Source organism: Aspergillus flavus, chromosome 7 (genome assembly GCF_009017415.1).
Source record: "Aspergillus flavus chromosome 7, complete sequence".
In the NCBI taxonomy this organism is placed as follows: Eukaryota; Fungi; Ascomycota; class Eurotiomycetes; order Eurotiales; family Aspergillaceae; genus Aspergillus; species Aspergillus flavus.
Window position 1 is genome coordinate 2,103,312 of NC_092404.1, and position 18,907 is coordinate 2,122,218.

General features: G+C 48.5%; 8 protein-coding genes across 8 annotated transcripts; 3 read left to right on the top strand and 5 right to left on the bottom strand.

Moving 5' to 3' along the window:
- Positions 1-796: 796 nt before the first annotated feature.
- Positions 797-3,177, top strand: F9C07_2281064 (putative thiamine biosynthetic bifunctional enzyme). Its single transcript, XM_041294837.2, has 8 exons — positions 797-923; positions 1,079-1,190; positions 1,241-1,417; positions 1,468-1,603; positions 1,678-2,091; positions 2,148-2,524; positions 2,580-2,680; positions 2,740-3,177. Exons 2-8 carry the CDS (start codon positions 1,091-1,093, stop codon positions 2,992-2,994), a joined length of 1,560 nt encoding a protein of 519 aa, XP_041150469.1. The 5' UTR covers positions 797-923; positions 1,079-1,090; the 3' UTR covers positions 2,995-3,177.
- A 167-nt stretch (positions 3,178-3,344) lies between these two features.
- Positions 3,345-7,210, bottom strand: F9C07_2281065 (uncharacterized protein). Its single transcript, XM_041294842.2, has 3 exons — positions 6,156-7,210; positions 3,778-6,093; positions 3,345-3,656 (listed from the first exon to the last, which is right to left on the bottom strand). The coding sequence occupies exons 1-2, from the start codon at positions 6,355-6,357 to the stop codon at positions 4,637-4,639; spliced, it is 1,659 nt and encodes a 552-aa protein (XP_041150471.1). The 5' UTR covers positions 6,358-7,210; the 3' UTR covers positions 3,345-3,656; positions 3,778-4,636.
- On the top strand, positions 3,586-4,300 carry F9C07_2063211 (isochorismatase domain-containing protein; the record flags this gene model as incomplete). Its single annotated transcript, XM_071508677.1, has 2 exons — positions 3,586-3,656; positions 3,778-4,300. Coding segments are annotated over 2 exons (594 nt in total), but the record flags the coding sequence as incomplete, so codon positions are not given.
- On the bottom strand, positions 7,211-8,658 carry F9C07_2281066 (isoamyl acetate-hydrolyzing esterase). The gene is made up of 5 exons (XM_041294843.2): positions 8,277-8,658; positions 8,176-8,215; positions 8,032-8,110; positions 7,580-7,970; positions 7,211-7,515 (listed from the first exon to the last, which is right to left on the bottom strand). Exons 1-5 carry the CDS (start codon positions 8,398-8,400, stop codon positions 7,382-7,384), a joined length of 768 nt encoding a protein of 255 aa, XP_041150472.1. The 5' UTR covers positions 8,401-8,658; the 3' UTR covers positions 7,211-7,381.
- Positions 8,659-9,177: 519 nt separating this feature from the next.
- Positions 9,178-11,681, bottom strand: F9C07_2262897 (synaptic vesicle transporter; the record flags this gene model as incomplete). Its single annotated transcript, XM_041287261.2, has 4 exons — positions 10,639-11,681; positions 10,155-10,578; positions 9,352-10,096; positions 9,178-9,301 (listed from the first exon to the last, which is right to left on the bottom strand). Exons 1-4 carry the CDS (start codon positions 10,906-10,908, stop codon positions 9,178-9,180), a joined length of 1,563 nt encoding a protein of 520 aa, XP_041150473.2. The 5' UTR covers positions 10,909-11,681.
- A 284-nt stretch (positions 11,682-11,965) lies between these two features.
- F9C07_5935 (Alpha/Beta hydrolase protein) lies at positions 11,966-12,991 on the bottom strand (the record flags this gene model as incomplete). Its single annotated transcript, XM_071511416.1, has 1 exon — positions 11,966-12,991. One exon carries the CDS (start codon positions 12,989-12,991, stop codon positions 11,966-11,968), a length of 1,026 nt encoding a protein of 341 aa, XP_071367049.1.
- A 1,564-nt stretch (positions 12,992-14,555) lies between these two features.
- F9C07_5936 (chloride channel) lies at positions 14,556-17,397 on the top strand (the record flags this gene model as incomplete). The annotated part of the gene is made up of 3 exons (XM_041294850.1): positions 14,556-16,748; positions 16,808-17,191; positions 17,242-17,397. The coding sequence occupies 3 exons, from the start codon at positions 14,556-14,558 to the stop codon at positions 17,395-17,397; spliced, it is 2,733 nt and encodes a 910-aa protein (XP_041150474.1).
- Positions 17,398-17,850: 453 nt separating this feature from the next.
- Positions 17,851-18,597, bottom strand: F9C07_5937 (putative dihydrofolate reductase; the record flags this gene model as incomplete). The annotated part of the gene is made up of 1 exon (XM_041287262.1): positions 17,851-18,597. The coding sequence occupies one exon, from the start codon at positions 18,595-18,597 to the stop codon at positions 17,851-17,853; it is 747 nt and encodes a 248-aa protein (XP_041150475.1).
- Positions 18,598-18,907: the final 310 nt, after the last annotated feature.

Genomic DNA, 18,907 nt, shown 5'->3' on the forward strand with positions numbered 1-18,907 from the left:
ATCACACTGCCGGCACTGACAAACCCTTGTGTTGTACGAAGTACATACTATAGGCCTAAAGAATGCGCTTCAAGCTACCGTGAACCACTAGGGCTGCACCACTATGAAACACACCATCGCGTCTGTGAATACTGCCGATCCTTTGATCCTTCAGTCACCCAAATTTCAACGAAGAATGACCGGTAGTATGCCCCAACTTCAAAGAACAGACGGAACACTTCACACCCCTCGCGTAGGATTTGGGGTGACTACCGTAAATGTGGTTAGAGCGATGATCGCTAAAGTACTGATTTCAGGGCTATGCAGGGGCTGAACTTCGCGAGTCGTCTCTTTCTTAGGCGCCGTTCGTGCAGCTAATTATGCAGAGACAGTACCAAACAGTAGCTGGATGGTCATACTTTCTCTGGATACGTGCATGTACGTAGTAGATGTGGGTTGGTTGTACTCGGTATATTTGTAGACCACACTTAATCCACCACCAGGACTAGGCATATCCAAAACATCATGAAAACTTTATACTTGGATTTCGTAACAGTGAATGGGATATCATGGTTGTATGTACAAGTCTGCCATATCGATCATTTCGTTGTGGTGGAGAGGGTTGATTTTGCCCATCTAGGGCTGTACATACACTCTGTATAGGTGCTGAATGGTTGTGATCTAAACAGTACCAATGTACTACCCGAAGACCTGTGCTACAATATCTCTAGACTTAAGGAAATTTGGATACATACAGGGTCGGATTTATTCTAGGGTTATAGAAAATCCACGGACTCTAGGTTAAGGAAAGTATGACTAACTAATATTGCGTAAATCAATGCAAACATCCCCAACGTCATTTCACCCTCGTTCTTCGACCGGCACGAGTGTATCACTACCATTGTAAAACAGGCCGAAGGTCAAGGAGTATCGTCTGGTAGAAGGTATTGTGTTCACCCATTTGGCATTTCCCATATGGAAAATTTTCCATGCGCATCACTATCCTTGTCCCCACCTACCCCACGTGCCCCTCACCGGTGTCTCGACACTTTATGAAAGTCCCGTAATGCAGCCATAGATACTAATTAGCGCAACCCAGAAAAGTAAAAAAATGCCGTTAAATCTCTCCTTGTATTTGGTTACCGACTCGACTCCGGCTATCCTCAAGGGCCGTGATCTGTGCACGGTGGTGGAGGAAGCTTTGAAAGGAGGTCAGTTCATTCCCTACTCCCGGCAAATTCCCCACTAACGCTTGGCGTAGGTGTCACGATAGTTCAATATAGGGACAAGAAAAGTGATACAGGAGAGCAGATACAGACAGCTAAGAAGCTGCATCAGATAACCCAGAAGTATGGGGTTCCCTTACTGATCAATGACCGTGTGGATGTTGCTCTTGCCGCTGGTGTTGAGGGTGTCCATCTCGGTCAAGATGACATGGGTGAGCTTTCCGCTTCTGCCATGAATTTTTAAAGGTCTAACTACTTGTAGCTATTGAACAAGCAAAGCAGCTTCTTCCTAAGGATGCTATCATTGGTATCACTGCTGCCTCGATAGAAGAGGCTCAGAAGGCCATTGATGCCGGCGCAGACTACCTCGGGATAGGAACCATGTTTGCAACCCCAACGTATGTTATCTGCTACAAAGCGGTCTAGCAACTCTATAATCTACTGTTTTAAAAGCCATGCTGACCCAGACTAGTAAGACCAACACCAAGCACATCATCGGAACAGCCGGTACACAGGCTATCCTTGATGCTATCTCGGACACAGGCCGCTCTGTCGGGACCGTCTCAATTGGTGGAATTAATCTTTCCAACGTTCAACGAGTCCTTTACCAATCCAGAGCTCCCAGGAAGGAACTTGATGGAGTTGCCATCGTCAGTGCCATTATAGCCGCGGACGACCCGAAGGCCGCAGCAGCTGAATTCGTGAAACGCATTGCCACTCCCCCGCCATTCGTACGAGCCCCAGCAGCTCCTCAGATCCGTGAAGTTGCTGCGCTACAGGAGGAGGTGCCGAAGATCGTTCAAAAGGTTGTACAAGCGCATCCTCTTGTGCACAACATGATCAACTTTGTTGTTGCTAATTTCGTTGCTAATGTTGCTCTGTCAATGTAAGTTGTCTCGATTGTTTGTATGACCTGTGCATGGCCAATTAAGTATCTTACAGGGGTGCTTCTCCTATCATGGCTCCGCATGGGGATGAGGCTGTGGATCTCGCGCAGTTCGACGGCGGCCTAGTCGTCAACATGGGTACCTTGACTAGCGAGAGCGTTCCCAACTACGTGAAGGCCATCAAGGCTTACAACGAACGCGGTAACCCCGTTGTCTATGACCCTGTTGGTGCTCCCGCTACGCACATCCGTCGTGGAGCAGTCAAACAGCTCATGGCGGGTGGATATTTTGATCTCATCAAAGGCAATGAAGGAGAGATTCGACAAGTCTTTGGAAGCAGCGGCGTGATTCAGCGTGGTGTCGATAGCGGCCCAAGCAGACTAGATGGTCAAGCCAAGGCTATCCTGGTCAGGGACCTGGCTCGGAGAGAACGTAAGCGTCACCTGTCCTTTGCTCATTGAGACCATACTAACCGACCTGGACATAGACAACCTTGTTCTTCTCACTGGCGCCGTTGATTATCTCAGCGACGGCGAACGAGTCATAGCTGTGGAGAACGGACACGAACTCCTTGGACAAGTCACTGGGGTATGCTTACCTCCTTCTACGAAATAATCAATAATATAGTATGCTGACATGAGATATAGACCGGCTGTGCCGTCGGAACTGTATCCGGCTGCTTCCTTACTGGCCACCCATCCGACAGACTCCTGGCTGTCTTGTCCGGTATTTTGATGTACGAGATCGCAGCGGAGAACGCCGCTTCGAAGGAGTACGTGCGGGGACCCGGCAGCTTTGTTCCTGCGTTCCTCGACGAGCTCTACGCTATCCGCCAGGCAGCCCTGAAGGGAGACCACAGCTGGTTTACAGGACGGGCAAAGATCCAAATGATCGATTTGTAGATGCGTCGGCATATGTTGATTTCATGTGAATATAAAAGTTGCTAGAAATGCTATCGATAAATGTACACATTCTCAGAGAGGCCCCACACACACACACACACACACTCTCTCTCTCTCTCTCTCTCTCTCTGTGTGTGTGTGTGTCTGTCTGTCTGTAAAGTAAATGACCAATTCAATACAAACATACACCCCCCTACAAGAGAAACTCAATCCCCATCCAATACACACACAACCTCAAAAACCATTGCCCCTCACTCGATGCCTTATAAACCAGGCAACAAACCCATGATCTTCTCCGCATACTCCTCACGGACTTCCCCGCCCGATTTCCTCCGCAGTCATCTTTCTTGACCATCAACCGCAAGCCATTCAATACATTTCACACATTTCTCAATCAACTCCCCAGTACCGATCGCTATACCAAAGTTACCACACCAAACCCAACTAATATGGCCACCATCACAAGAGCAGCCCGCATCCGTGAGTCCCCTACATGTCCGATACCTAGATAAACACTAACAAAAGCAATAGGCAACCCAGCCCTATTGTACGTCCAGTAAACTCTCCAAAATAAGTCCACCATAGATCTAACAATCATACCAATTCAGCATCTGCGATATCCAAGAGAAATTCAGACCTGTCATCTATGAATTCTCGAAACTGTACGTTTACCACAACTCCCCAGACTCTATTACCCAATATCGACACCCCTACATCCCAATCACAGCCTCGAACCCAAGAACACCATTCCCAAAACCAACAATACTAACTACTAAACGAAAGAATCCCAACAACAACCAAACTCCTCAAAGCAGCCAACACGCTCCAAATCCCAACCTACGTGACAACCCAAAACCGGTCCAAACTCGGTGACACAGTTTCCGAACTGCAACCCCACCTCTCGTCCCCGAATGTGAAAGCCAACGTCGACAAGACTTTGTTCTCTATGATCACCCCGGAGATCGAGGCCAAGTTACCCAAGACAACTGCCGGGGAAACGCCCCTCGATGCTATTATCGTGGGAATTGAGACGCATATCTGTGTTACGCAGACGACGCTGGATATGTTGGAGAGGGGCCATCGGGTTTATGTTATTGTGGATGGGGTGAGCAGTGTTAATAGTGAGGAGAGGGGGATTGCTTTGGCGAGGTTGAGAGATGCTGGGGCGGTAGTGACGAGTAGTGAGAGTATTTTGTTTGAGATTTTGGGGGACGCAGGTCATGGTGGGTTTAGGACTGTTAGTGGGTTGGTTAAGGAGATGAAGGAGGAGACGAAGGGGGCTTTGGAGGTTTTTTCGAAGATTTAGATCTTCTTTGAGGAATTTGATTTGGTTTCTTTGTTGGATTTTGTGGCTGTAGACTAGGAAAAGAGATTCAGTGACCATTTTGAACTGAGATGTTGGTTGCTATTAGTATTATGAAGAGTGTTAAACGGATGAGCTTATAGTAACTGCTTCAGTATCGAGTGAATGAATGTCAATTTGTGACTGCAGTCAGGATGTTACTACTACGCTATAAACCGGCTACTGCATAGTACATGTGAAGTCGGCCAACACCGTCAAACGCTCAATTCAACGTCGCCAAATACAGTTACGTTACACACATAGGTAGACCGTGAATCTGGACTGGACCTCTAATCTATTTCATTTAGGGTTCGTCACAGCTCGGGTCGGTTGGGACGAATTGAGCCACCCAAACGCAGAGGCGCCGCCAATGGGATTAGATACCCATGGTTTACCCGTCCGTGTCTCGTCTGGGGACGCTCGCGACGATGCCGGCTGAGAGGACATCGGGACTGCATCGTTACTGGAGCTAGTGGGCACGGTCATAGCCGATGACGTTCGAGAGGCAGACTTGGTCGGGCGCAGGACTTTCATAGGGCGAGTCCTGGAAGTCTTACCGGCGGTGGAAGCATTGGAATCTAATCTGGTATCGCGTTTCCACGAACCCCAAACCCCGGCTGGCTCCACCTTCATCGGGCCCTCCGGCGGAGACCCTGCAACTACAGCAGGCTTGCTCACGCTGGTGGATTCGGCGCTCCTTGGCAGTTCCTGGTTATCCAAAGATGTCTTTCGACTCTCTTCAGGTTCATCAGTTGAATCTCTGGCGGAAGCAGATGCTGACCTGGACTGTCGAGACACACTCCTAGGTGGGCCAATTACACCGACTGAATGGCCATTGGTGTCTGGCTGATCGCTAGCTTGAAGCGATTGAGTCGTGTCCGTAGTACGCGAGGCATCCGATGCCGTGCGAAGGAACTTGAAAACTGAGTCGTCTTCGGGTCGCACAAGAGGGATCGAGATCTTATTCCGCTCATCGTCCACCATGATAATTTTGTCCTGCGAGAAGAGAAGTTCCGCATTATGGGAACGAAGGATATCACTGCCGAGAACAATCTGAATGGAAGGATCATTGGAATCGATGTCACGGACAAGGAATCGAACAGTCAATGCGGGCAGCTGGGGGACTGGGCTACCGGGTCTGGAAGATGATTGGTGAATGCTAGCCTCGGGCAGGTACATCGGAAGCTTGATGAACTGCAGGTCTTCCTCCTGTGTTACCAAGTCCTCGAGACCCAGCTTTCGAATCATGGGATAGCCCAATGACGACTTATAAGACCCCGAGCAGACAGCTGCATACAGAAGCGAGTCATTGGAGAAGTTGGTCGTCAACCAGCACCGTATGATGCAGGGTACAGGGCCAAGGAGAAAAAGTCCAGGTGGAGGAATGAGAGGCGAACCACCAACAGAAGAGCCCATCATTCTGCTGGTGGTTTCCAACCCCATACTGTTGGTACGCGCCGAGTGATGGGAATGTCCGGATGAGCTTAGTCGTCCGTCAGATCGGTGAGACAAAGACCGCTCGGTCAGCGGATGGCTCCCCATTCCACTCCCCGTTCGCAGTGGGAGCTCGCTGGTAGACCGACTAGCTTGTCCATAGTAGCTGTGGATAGCGCTTTCATCAAAGCGGACACTATTCGCTCTGGATGTCCCTCGCCTTGGTTCCTCTTCGCTCTCTATGCCCATGGTCCCCCCAACCCCGTGATGCTGTCCCTGATCGAAACCTTTGAAGGCGTCAGCCGGCGAATGGAAGATAGGCTCTGCAACAGGAATGAAAGATCAGCTCCTATCCGAAAGCAATTCGAAGACCAAGTGAACACACCTGTGGGTATTGTGCCTGCAACGGATGTCGGAAACGGTGACAGAGGGCCCCAGACGCTTTTCAATTTCGCATCCTCGTCCCTTCGCCGCTCCAGTCTCGCGATTCGCTCCGCCTGCTCGAACTGTGTAGCATGGAGCTCCTTCAGCTCTTCAAAGACGCGCCAAATGTCGTCACGTGAAGCAAAAGGGTACTGAGCATCCATATCCGAACGACTGGATAAGGGTGGCAAACAAAGCAACGACCAGGGAAAACAGGACACAAATGGATCAGACCCCAGGAATCAGACAGCTTTATGTTTCTCCTTCAAGCTACTTTTCGGCGTTAACCGGCCAGCGATATGTAGCTCACTTTATCCTCGAAACTCCTCCCTCCTCTGTGAGACGGCCGTACGGCCGTCCACCCGGTTTGCTAAAGATGGATATCTGCAACCTTTGCCAAAACCATATAACCTAATAGAAGCTTGTTCTTGGGGTGTTCTCACTCAACAACGCTGATGAGTATTGAAGCGAAATGAAGTGTCGAGAAGGGTGTCTTGATTCGGACGAAAAGAATGCCGAGTTAACGGTTGTCGAGGAATATCCAATGAGGTGAGAAGCGACCACCTCAGCTCGTGTTGGAGGCCGCGAAAATTGTTGAGATAATGGTAAGCAAAAAGCTGTAGGATCGACTGAAGATTTTCTAGCAAGGGACGCCTAGGAGAGAAATGATCTGCTTTGCAGGAGGAAATGCGTGTTAGATGCTAGGACGGAGGCTCCGGCGCTTTTAAGGGTGACTTGAAACACGAGTGGTTAGATTGCTCAAAGAAGATGCAAGAAATTTCAGGAGACAGGAGAAACAAGTTCGTAAGATCGTGGAGGGCAAAAATTAAGCGCTGTAAGCTGAAAGGAAGGGTGATGACGAGGCAAGGAAGCAGAATGGAAGGTGAAAGACAAAAGATGAGGGGATGAAATTCAATGCAACAGCCGTCACTTTCTATCTCGGGCTTAGTCTGTGTTTCTTTTGTCTCCGACGGAGTTTGAACTTGCAGCCGATTCTAGACCGCTTTTGCTTGCACACTCTCACTAACATCAGACAATAATAGTCAACTTATTTGAACTTATACTACATTCTAGATACTCCACAAAATTTACAGGAATTTAGTCTTTCTATTCCAGGTGACAATCGCTCTAGAACGTGGTAAACTATCGACCCGTGCGGATCTCCATCCGTTGCCACTGCATATCTCTCTACCTTGGCGCCTCCGGCCATGCGGGATGAACCATATCCATTGCAGTAGGTTCTTCCTCCGGCCACTTCGCTCGAATCGTTTCCATAATCGCATCAAACAGTACCCGATATCCATCTGCCGTCAAATGTAGCCCTTTTCCAGAGGTTAGTCACTACTATGTCGGACACAGGACACAAACGAAAAGAATAGCACAGACCATCAGTGAAAAATCGCGCAAATTGATCCAGATTTGGCAAATCTCTTGAGCCCGGTAGTGGCTCGCCCTCCTTCCAGCCAACAGCAGACATAAATGCCTTCCATACATCCACTACGGGGACACCGAGAGAGGCGCCGACTTCGCGGACTGCCTCCGCATATTCCTTAGTAAAAGCGGCGGTCCGGCTGGGATGGGCATTGCCCTTGGACTCGTCGAACCCCTGTAGTTGGTATTCATTTACAGGGGGTGGAGTCAGCAGGAGGATATGTGGATTTTGGGCCACTGTTGCAGGATGTTGTATGATCCGAGTCAGATTCTCTTTATACACGTCCAATGGGACGTGCTGAGGACTGCCGGGGAGACATGCGTCATTGGCTCCAAAGAAAATAGTCTATTGTCGAGTTAATATTCGTAGGCTACTTCGAGGTTCTTGATAATATTAGCTGGCGTACCATGAACCGCACTGTGGCTTTTTCCGGTGTGGGAAAGAACTTGGGAAAGACTTTGATGGCATGGCCAGAGGTATAGCCACTGTAGGGGATCATGCGATTAGTAGGATTATCATCGAACAGGTTTAGTGATCTAGCGTAACGCACCCAAACCCACGGTTGATCACGTCCAGGCGACGGCTGTAAGCTGTAAGATTTTAGTAGCTGTATGTAGTCGAAAGGAAGAAAATAAATAAAATACTACCTACCATCCTGCAGTGCTGCGAATAGCCCGAACCCCATGTGGGGGTCGCTGGACATCTGGGTGATTGAATCCCCAAAAAGGATGAATTGATCATAAGGCTTGTACAAAGCCTCTTCCTCGGTTGCCATTGCGAAACACAACTGCCCAGGTGATTTGCTTCTTTACCTTTTTAGTATACGTAGTAGCTAGTCGGTGGAGAAGAATATTGAGAAGAGAGGCAGAGGGGAAGGAAGATTAAATACTATACTGCCGAATGATGGAGGGGCTTTGTAGAGATCAAATAGTTCATGACGGTTTATCTCCGATCCCATATTCTGACCACTCAGCAGCCGTCGGGGATTTAAATTTATTTATTACGGTAGATAAACGGTGGATCTCGTAAAAACACAATTAATTGCTTAGATCTAAAAACAGTCTACCGCTGCCAACTCCTTCATGATACCCACTTTGAAAAATGCTGGTCATCCCTTCGTTTTATACGAATTTGACAAATGCAAATGAAGAGCATAGCATCCGCATGGAAGGCTCTGGACCAGCCATCTACACGCTTCTACACATCAAGGTTTTTCCACCAACAACAAGCTTGGCTCATGCGCTTATTCAAGTGGGGTCTTTTTTTCACTTAGTGGCTCCTCCTCAGCCTGATTTGACAAGGGAGAAAGGACTCACAACCTCTAAAATGGCCGTGTTCGAAAGGGAATACGGCCAAATTACGTGCCAGCAAAGAGAGGAAAAAAGGAAGTTTACCTTTTCCTCTACCACCAGAAGTATATGAATTATTCGTCGTTTGTCCGTGTTCATCAGAATTGCTTGTATGAAATTTGAAGAAATGAAGTACGCTAATCGAAATTATCCAGCTATCTCAAATACAAACCTGGGACAATGGAGGCAGAGCACGCTCAACATTAAGCCCATTTCCTCCCCATTGCGTGCACCGCAATAGTGGGTAGCAAGCTACAGACGAATATCATAGCGCTCGCAACACCTGAACTAGCAGCGACGCCAACGTTCGCAAACATATCGGGAAACCTATATGGTGTCAATTATGCATCGGCGTGACACTTGTTTCGGGAACTTACCAAAATGGGCCGATGAAGCCCCAGATCTGCCGAACGAAAGTAATGAACACCCCCACACTTCCAGGATCGTCTGGGTGGCAGTCGACGGCATACGTGACCATGACAGTAGTCACGACTTGATTACCAAAGGCAGCCACTCCAGTGCCCACAATAGGCTTTACAGTCCAATGCCCCTCAGGGGCCTGCTGAGTACATACTAAAAAGACAATGACGCCAATAATGGTCAAGATAATGCCGGGGTAGCTGAGCCAGAGACGGAATTCTGGTTCAGGTGCCTTTCGTATACGCCGTGCTCGGCGATTCATCCAGTAATCGGATATTGAGCCCCCGATTTGCTCGCCAAGAACTGTGCCAATTATGACTCCGATGAACTGGAGACCAAGTTGTTCAGTATTGAGAGCAAATTTCTCCTGTAGGAGCTGAGGAACCTCGACGGTGATCATGACACTTCCGAATAAGAAAACCATGGCATACACAACAGCCGGTACTACGACGCTCGGGCGCTTGAACATGGTCAACGGGTGAACGAATTCCTTGAATGTCAGTGGAGTTGGGTCGATGCGTCGAAATGAAAGATATTGGGCTTTGAAGCCCGAAGATGTATCGTCTGTACTACCACCGATATAGCGGGTTTCGGGTCCAAAGAAGATGTAAAGGATGAATTGCACGCCGTTAGTGATGGCAAGAACCCAGAAGATCCAACGGTAGCCCGCGCGATTTGCAACAAAGCCGAAGATCAATGCACCTAGCATGTAATAATTAGCGGCGGTAAACACCAAAGCAATATGTAGGTACGGACTAACCAACTGGTATACCCAGAGTGACCATCAAGGTCCATATCCCCATATACCGAGCCCTCTCTTTCTTGAAGAAGGTTTCTGCCACAACGGCACTCCCGATTGCTGCTGCCGGAGAGATGAAAAACGCTGTTAAAGCTCTACATGCGGCCAGTGACGCATACGTCGGGCTCTTCGCACATCCAACATTGCAAACAAGGCTGAGGATGGTGGATAGCAGAAATATAGGCCGACGACCGTACCGGTTGGACAATGGTTTCCAGAAGAGGGGAGCGCCCCCGAGAATAGCAATTTGTAGGGAGGTAAGATAGCTGGCTCTTTGTAGAGATACTCCTAAATCGATACTAATGTCCTCATAGGCAGGCGTGATCGAGGACGTAAAGGTCGCCATGCAAGCGTGAAAGGCGACAAGAAGGAGGTTCGTTAATTTCTATAATAAAGAGAAGTCATCAGGTTTGGTCCGAGCTGTATACTCAGGAGGGCTTCGTACCTTCCACGTAGGCCAGTTGTATGGGTCTGCGTCTGACGCACTCGGCATGGGGTCCAGGTCCAAGGTGCCATGTCGTTTGAAGAGATATTCACGATGAGATGGAGAAAGCGAAGATGAGATATCATCGAACTGTGTTGGGCTGACTTCTGCTTTCTCAATACACTCGCTATCTTCTTTTTCCAGGGAGGAAAGGTCCTTGCTATCTGGTGATGGGATAGATGGGGTGGATAGGACCTCCCCTAGATCCTCTGTTCTTTTATGTGATGACATGATTTCGGCAAGAAAGAACGTACACTGAGTCGGCCTCTGAAAAGAAATCGTGATTATTTGAAGAACATAACACTAAACAGAGACGAGTAGGGAATGAGAGCTGAATAGCCCTATAACCGTGACACGTAAGGGCTTATAAGGGAGGAGCGGATGGTCCGGCAGCTAGGTTGCCACCATTTTGTTACGAAAACATCTGGGGTACTGTACAGTTGGCCCCAGTTGATAGTGCCTCCTGAAGTCTCGGACTGATGGATATCTGGGGAACCTGGGGATGGAGTCTCTCTACTGTGGGGATTGGCACTAGTCCCCACAGCACGGCAATGCCAGACTGGGTGCTCATACGCTTGTCTCAACGTACGGTTTGCTATCTTGTGGAGAAGTGCATCTGTGGAATGCTTACGACGCAACCATGTTACTGGGTGTGGGAGAAACGCCTTTCAGAAACAAACCCCCAGGAAGGTCAATTATATACAAGTCAGAGCGCTTAGTCGATTGCCAACGTCTGTCTTCTGCAAATAACAACGACACTGTATTTACTGCTAAAAGCAGGTTCTAAAAACTACCACGAGAGCTTTTAAGGAAAAGCGAGGAGACGTGAAGCATAGAGCGGGTTACGTTTCCGCTTCAAGGTAGTCAGGCCGAATTTAGCTCGGCCTTAACTACGAGGTACAGTTAGTATCTTCGGGGTTTGGAGGTCCAGACTCTACTTGAAGGTTATTTACTGGATTGGAATTTGTGGGGTTTGTGGGGTGGCCATAGATTTCGTCAATTATAGCAAGAGAATAGAGATATAACTCCTTATATAGAGTTTCCTTCTACAAGCCACATTCTATAGCTACTGCATTATAAGTAATATAACTTAGTCATTTGTCTAAAAGGTATTGGCCTTTCCTAGTGCGGGATTACAGTTATAGATGCATACTATTCCCTACTACCCCAGAACGCTGTGCATGTAAAGTATGATGTTGCTACCAAAAATAGATGGCATTCTCCCCTAAACCTATAGTAACATGCCAAGCTCTAATCTACAGGTTCTACTAAAAGGTGTACAGTATGGTCAATCAGTGCTTTGAGAAATCGCACATAAGTCTTTCTTACCTTGACCCATGCTGCATTCGATCGCGAATCCCAGACAACGTAACAGCCACGCCGTTCCCTGCAGGCTCATCTCCATACAATGAGGCGCCATAGGTATGACCACATTCTCAACTTTGGGACTCTTTGTCCGGAATACTTCGGTGAATTGCATGGTGCCTTCTTCCGATGAGTCCCAAAAGCCGTCCTGGTCACCCACCGCGTATAGAAAAGGCACAGTAACCCGCTCGGCATACGAGCACCAGTAGCTCTGCCACGTCGTGCGAACATCATGTAGCTCACCCAAGGGAACCGGGTTGTTAAGGACCTCTGTGTACGAGGTGATTTTTGGGTCAACAAGCAGTACTTCATTTGCTTTGGGCGGAAAGTTAAGCATCAGTCTATCCTTCACCTTAGGATTGAAACGGATATGCGTTCGCTGCTCGTCTATTTGGTCACTGCCGCTGTTTTCACGGCTATACCCTCCATTTCTGCGACTTGAATTCAGCGACTCATGCATATGGCTCTTGCACCCAATTCCAGACACGACCAGCCCTGCAAGTGGATACTCTTTCGGTTCTGCAGCGGCCACGATGGCTATCATCCCCCCTATCGAATGTGCCAATACTACCATACTGGATGCACCAGACCCAAACTCTTTCCACACTGCTGGTAGAACAGTTGAGTTGAGGTATTTCCCTTGTTCCTGAACGAATGTAGTGCCCCGTCTTTCGAGGTCTTCATTCTTGACTTTTGGATCCGGGTAGGCCGTGCTACCACCGTATCCTGGTCTATCGAACGCAACGACGGGTATCTGAAGAGTCTCTCCGAGCGTGAATATGGAATGCTGAAAGTCGATATCGAAATACTTCGAGTCATAGCTTGCTCCATGTATGCAGACAATAAGGGGCATCGGTGAAGATGCTCTTAGTGTTTGAGGCTGCGCGGGAATGAAGGAGCGGCCTGTGAGCGTTCTTGCGCCCTCTAATTTCAACGAGAACAGTTGCATGACGATACTTGTAATTCAACCTTATGGTATGGTCAGAAATCAGGAATGAGGGGTTATAACACTCCATCCAGTTGGCAGTATTCAACATTTATATGTGTACTCTCGGTAATAAGGGAATGATATGCCGTGTTATCCCTGAGAATTTGAAGGGACTCAAACCCATCTCGGTCATTGGAGCTGGCCGAATGGCCGAGCTATGGGGCAAGGATGGTTGATCATGGATATACTAAAATCTCACTCCCACAAGGCAGGATAGGAAGAAGGTACGAGGCATATATCATGTCCCTTCTCCAAGAATAGCAGGAAACTTGCATATGGGCTGGTAGCAGATTGATTTTCAATCCCACTTTCCCACTGCGGGTACATTGATCATACTCACAGCCCTTGTGGGAAGAGGTCATCAGCACTAGTTTGAGGACTGCATATTCGAAACCTGTATGCAAAGTTTAGTATTGCATGCCGGATATGCACTTGTTGATGGAATCGAAGACAAATGCAAAATGCATGATGATATCATATCTCATTGGCGGTCTACGGAGTAATGCACGCCGGGATAAAATAAAAGAGTACTAGTTTACTACTCCGTACTAGTAGTTAATATTCAATCACCCTATAAGGTGGGAACCAAGAGATGAAAGAAACAAAAAAGCGAGAAATATATTCTGGAGATTATACTAACAACCTTCTGCTTTGTTCAGGTGACGATGATTGAGTCGCCTTTCCACGGCTTGACATCAGAGTGTCGATCTTTTCCAGGGATCATGATCATCATGTTGAGAAAGAATGGTGGGGTAAAAGCAAATATGTGGACTTCATCCGATTCAGTGAGCATGAATGGCTGCTTTATTAAAGTTAGTTTATTTTACATACGCTTTGTTACACGCGCCTCACGTGTTCGGGGGGTTCTCCGGATTTCCTTGTTTACGTTGTTATTGCTGCAGCTCTTTCAGCACTCCCTTTGAACTAAAAGGAAGAATTTTCCGGGGATATTTGCTTATTCTTAAAGGATAGTTGATTTGTGGCGGATATCCTAGGACCCTGGATACAACCCTACCTACTGCGTTGGAAGAATAAAATTGGGATTTTGATTTATCAGATGATGTGCGTTTAGTCCCGTGTTTTGGCTCCTTTTACTTATCTGCGGGTCATCTGCCATGAACACTGTTTTAAACTATCTTGAGAACAATGGTTCTTGCTTCTCCTTTCTTCCACCACTGCATTCAGGGCTCGTTTGCTATGAATAGCCCTCCCGCCCCTTGACTGCTTGCTATATTACTTTTCGATTTCACTATCTTTGTGGTTCTACCTCTTTATCGCCCTTTGTTTGAGACCTTTTGTTGAAAATTAAGCCCTCCACGTTTCACCGCTGTTAGCCCGCTCCCAACCTCGGTCAGAGCAGCTCACCTAAGTCAAGAGATTGAAAAGAAGGGTTGACCTCCCCAGAATTCTATAGCGAATGATATGTTTTGGTATACTCCGTTACTCTGGGTGCCTTGCGGGTGGCTTGTGTTAACCAGGGAATCAGATCACCACGTCGAACCGTGAAGTACTTACCGCTTCAATAATGCCTCGCTCTGTTCCCTCCAATTTCACCTCCCTTTCGCAGGAAGGCGGTCAAGCTCCGAGCGAAGATGATCGCCAGAGATCTCTCTCCCGAACGGCTCCCCCCTCCCCGTCTGCGGTCAGACGACAACATAGCTATCTCTCGGAAGCACATACCGGGTATCAGTCATTACAACCACCGTTGGAGATTGGCGAAACAACCAGCTTGCTAGGCAAAGATCGGGGAAACAGCCGAGGTGTACGGCGGTCATATACCAATCTTTCAAATGGCTCCGGACCCGATACCAGCTTTCGACACAACTTGTTGGCTGGGAGTTTCCGCCGATCACGCCATCACAGCCGTGCTCACTCCCAAGCATTGCGAGTCAGCCGGCGGGAAAGTATAGATACGGATCGACCTGAGAGTCTTGCTGCATCGGCCAAAGATGGCCTGAGCTCTTCCTTTATGGATGATCGAACTTGGTATGATCAATTCACCTCCACCGACTGGGTACATGACAGTATTGCGGACGGCGAGCGCCTTCGACAGTTGCGGGCGCGGAAAGATGTCCGGGGTCGCCTTCTAGCATGGTTCGATGGTGCTCAGGGCTGGGTTCTCGTCGCGCTAATCGGCTGCATCACGGCCGCGATCGCTTATTTCGTGGACATAACCGAAGATTTTGTGTTTGATCTCAAAGAAGGATTTTGTACCACGCGATGGTTTAGTAGCCGTCAAGAATGCTGCGTGGACAATCCCGTATGCTCTGCATGGTGGTCATGGTCCAAGATGCTAACCTTCTCAAGCACGGACAACCAGTGGACGGACTTTGGCATGTACGTAGCCTGGGTGGTTATTCTGTCCGTCATCTCTTGCTTCCTCACGTTGCTTACGAAGACGGTCGTTCCTTCGTCGGTCTCTCTAACTACACTGGATGAAAACTTGGGTGCAGCATCGTCGCAAGGTACGAGACACACCGATGCAGCTGCTGACAGCCCAAACTCCGATGCTAGTCCACGAACACCCTTTTCGGCGATTCCCACACGTCCTGATATGGTTTACTATTCTGCGGCTGGTAGCGGGGTTGCTGAAGTGAAAGTCATCAACAGTGGTTTTGTTTTGCACGGGTATCTGGGTTTCAAAACGCTGGTGATCAAGACCGTTGCTTTGATTTTTAGTGTGTCATCTGGCCTAAGTTTAGGCAAGGAGGGTCCGTATGTCCACATCGCCACCTGTGTGGGAAACATATGCTGTCGCTTGTTCGCCAAATACAATCGCAACGATGGAAAAAGAAGAGAGGTGCTAAGCGCGAGTGCTGCGAGTGGTGTCGCAGTAGCTTTTGGTGCCCCCATTGGTGGTGTTCTCTTTAGCCTCGAGGAAGTTAGCTATTATTTCCCTCCGAAGACGCTATTCAGAACATTCTTCTGCTGTATTGCTGCAACACTCTCTCTGAAATTCCTCAATCCTTATGGAACGGGTAAGATCGTCCTGTTTGAGGTCCGATATTTGAACGATTGGGAGATCTTTGAGCTAGTGATATTTATTCTTTTGGGTGTCTTGGGAGGCGCTCTTGGAGCCCTTTTCATCAAGGCATCTAGTTTATGGGCTCGCTCATTCCGGCGAATCCCAATTATCAAGCGTTGGCCGATGCTGGAGGTAGTTCTTGTCGCGGTGGTGACTGGCCTAGTCAGCTTTTGGAATCGTTATACTAAATTGGCCGTATCCGAACTTTTGTTCGAGCTGGCCAGCCCTTGCGATCATGAATCCTCATCGCCAACCTCGCTATGTCCAAACGAAGATGGCATTGTCGATATTATCCGCTACCTCCTTGTAGCATTCGTTATCAAAAGCCTGTTAACGATAGTCACATTCGGCATTAAAGTGCCAGCGGGCATCTACGTCCCATCCATGGTTGTTGGTGGTCTCTTGGGACGGATCGTTGGTCATGTGGCACAATATTTCGTGGTGAAATACCCATCGTTCCCCTTGTTTGGATCCTCCTGCCCAGCTGTGTCGGGGATGGAATCGTGTGTGACTCCAGGAGTGTATGCAATGATCGCCGCAGGGGCTACCATGTGTGGTGTCACCCGCTTGTCAGTTACATTGGCCGTCATCCTCTTTGAACTGACAGGTAGTCTTGCCCATGTCCTTCCGTTTTCCTTGGCCATCCTTTGTGCCAAATGGACTGCTGATGCGATCGAGCCCCGCAGCATCTATGTAAGTATCGACTGAAACCCAAGGATCTGTGCTACCGAACTACATGCTGACTTGGATAGGATCTCCTGACTGATATGAATTCGTACCCGTTCCTTGATAATAAGATACAAGTCGTGTCAGATGCAGAGCTCGGAGACCTAGTGAGACCTGTACGGAAGAGTCGTATCATTGATATCTCAGACTCTCCGTTCGTACCAGCCACAGAGTTGCGCTCCAAGCTTCAAACTCTTCTCATGGCAGGAGAGTTAGACAGTGGCCTCCCTATCTTACGCCACGATGTCTTGTCTGGGTTGATCCCAGCCCCGGACCTCGAATATGCGCTGGACAATCTCGAGGACGAAGAAAACACGTTATGTCTGATGACACTAGATACGATGTCGGTCGTTTCCGACAGTGATGATGAAGAGGCCATTCGAGTGGACTTTAACCGCTATATTGATCCGGTATGTGGATAGAAATCCGTATATCTCCTCACAAGCTGATGCATGTATAGGCCCCTATCGCTCTTGATATACACTCACCTGTAGACCTTGTTTATCAGTGCTTCGCTAAGCTAGGTCTACGGTACCTGTGCGTCCTTCAAAACGGACAGTACGCGGGTCTGGTCCATAAGAAGGCCTTCGTGAAGTTCATGAAGGAGAATGAGTGATTCTCTTTACCAGATGAATCCGCTTGCTGTAAAAGAGAATGCAAACGTATACATATTTCCAACGTCTTCAAAGCATTGTCCAGCGTTATGTTCCGGTCCCTGCACGCATTCCTGGTCATGGGCAGCATCTTTTCTTATTTTGCATATATTTTTGAGCTTGAGCATCACGCATATACTGATCTTACTATAAACTGTATTTTTCTTAGCGCTGTTTCTACTACCAAGTGTATATCAGCGGAGGATGCCTGTATGTTTTATGTACCTGACGGGGTTCGAGACTTCTTTTTGTTGATATGTCTTCATTAGCAAGCGCCTCTTTGACTGCAGATGCCTAGCATAGAACTTCATATGGGGAAGACTCGCCGTATATAGATTATCGTTGCATAAAGCAATCGAACGCTATCGTTATATACAAGGAAGGGAGAGGCTAAACTGCGCACAGTACCGGTAACATCAATTGACCCGTTCATAACCAACCATCTGGATCCTAACCTCGCCTTCATCTTTCCATTCCCCCGAGACAGGCTCACCCACCCACTCGGTCACTTCCTCCGCACTCACCTTCCTCCATCCCTTCTCCATGAGCAGCTCCTCGTCAATGGGAAAGAAAGTATCACACTCAAACACAGCCTTCTCCCCATCCACTCCCTTCTTCTCAACATTCGTCATAACAATCCTAACCGGCCGATCCCCTCCCAACCCCAAAGCTGTCGCATAAATCTCCGCACCCCCAATCACAAAAACACTCCCCAACCCCCCCTTAAACTTCTCCTCCACATCCTCAAGCGCCGCCTCCAGCCCAGAACTAACAATCGCATCCGTAATCGGCCCCTCCTCCTTATTCTCCCCAGCAGAAGTAGCCGCCGCCGCAGCAGCAGCCATCTTCGCCCTCTTTTCCTTCAACTCCTCCGCAACCCGTTTACTCACACCCTCCACATCCCGCGTTACGATAACATTAATCCTCTTTCCCAGCGGCCGTAGACTCTTAGGCACGGAATCGTACGTCTTCCGACCCATGATCATGGCGTTTGTTGTCCCCGGGCGCGGGGGGCGGGTTGTCACGCGCGCGAAGAAGCTCATGTCGGCTTTTATGCGCGGCCAGGGGAGTGTGCCGTTTAGACCGATTCCGAGGAGGGTTTTTTCGCGCGTGGGAATCGGTGTCGTTGCGACTATTAGGGTGAGAGGGTTTGTTGGTGGCATTTTTGGTTGGTTTGGTGGGGTGGTGAGGGGTTGGTTGCTCTTTTTGGGGTGGGTGGTTTTGGGTTGGGAGGTTGGACGTTTCCTTGGGTGTGGTAAGGCGTAGGAGGTCTGGTTTTGTAGAATATAACGTTATGTTTAGAGGTAAGTCATAGAGTTGTTGGGATGTATAAGTTGGAGCTGACTTGGTGCACGCTTGCCTGATCGGGACATTTATGGGTGGAGTAAGGTACTGTGAGATTGACCGCCTACTTCTAATGGCGGGGTGTCTCTGTATTGGAAGGCGGTCTTTGATGGAATTATTTAGATCCCC

What these genes read in the sequence shown, in the direction of transcription:
- F9C07_2281064 (XM_041294837.2), top strand. Translation starts at nt 1,091, where the DNA reads ATGCCGTTAAATCTCTCCTTGTATTTGGTTACCGACTCGACTCCGGCT. An exon ending in GCTAATGTTGCTCTGTCAAT is followed by an intron (nt 2,092 to 2,147) that starts GTAAGTTGTCTC and finishes AGTATCTTACAG; the next exon opens with GGGTGCTTCTCCTATCATGG. An exon ending in GGACCTGGCTCGGAGAGAAC is followed by an intron (nt 2,525 to 2,579) that starts GTAAGCGTCACC and finishes ACCTGGACATAG; the next exon opens with ACAACCTTGTTCTTCTCACT.
- F9C07_2281065 (XM_041294842.2), bottom strand. Translation starts at nt 6,357, where the DNA reads ATGGATGCTCAGTACCCTTTTGCTTCACGTGACGACATTTGGCGCGTC. An exon ending in TGCAGGCACAATACCCACAG is followed by an intron (nt 6,094 to 6,155) that starts GTGTGTTCACTT and finishes TTCCTGTTGCAG; the next exon opens with AGCCTATCTTCCATTCGCCG.
- F9C07_2281066 (XM_041294843.2), bottom strand. Translation starts at nt 8,400, where the DNA reads ATGGCAACCGAGGAAGAGGCTTTGTACAAGCCTTATGATCAATTCATC. An exon ending in AAGCCACAGTGCGGTTCATG is followed by an intron (nt 7,971 to 8,031) that starts GTACGCCAGCTA and finishes ACTCGACAATAG; the next exon opens with ACTATTTTCTTTGGAGCCAA. An exon ending in TGCGCGATTTTTCACTGATG is followed by an intron (nt 7,516 to 7,579) that starts GTCTGTGCTATT and finishes CCTCTGGAAAAG; the next exon opens with GGCTACATTTGACGGCAGAT.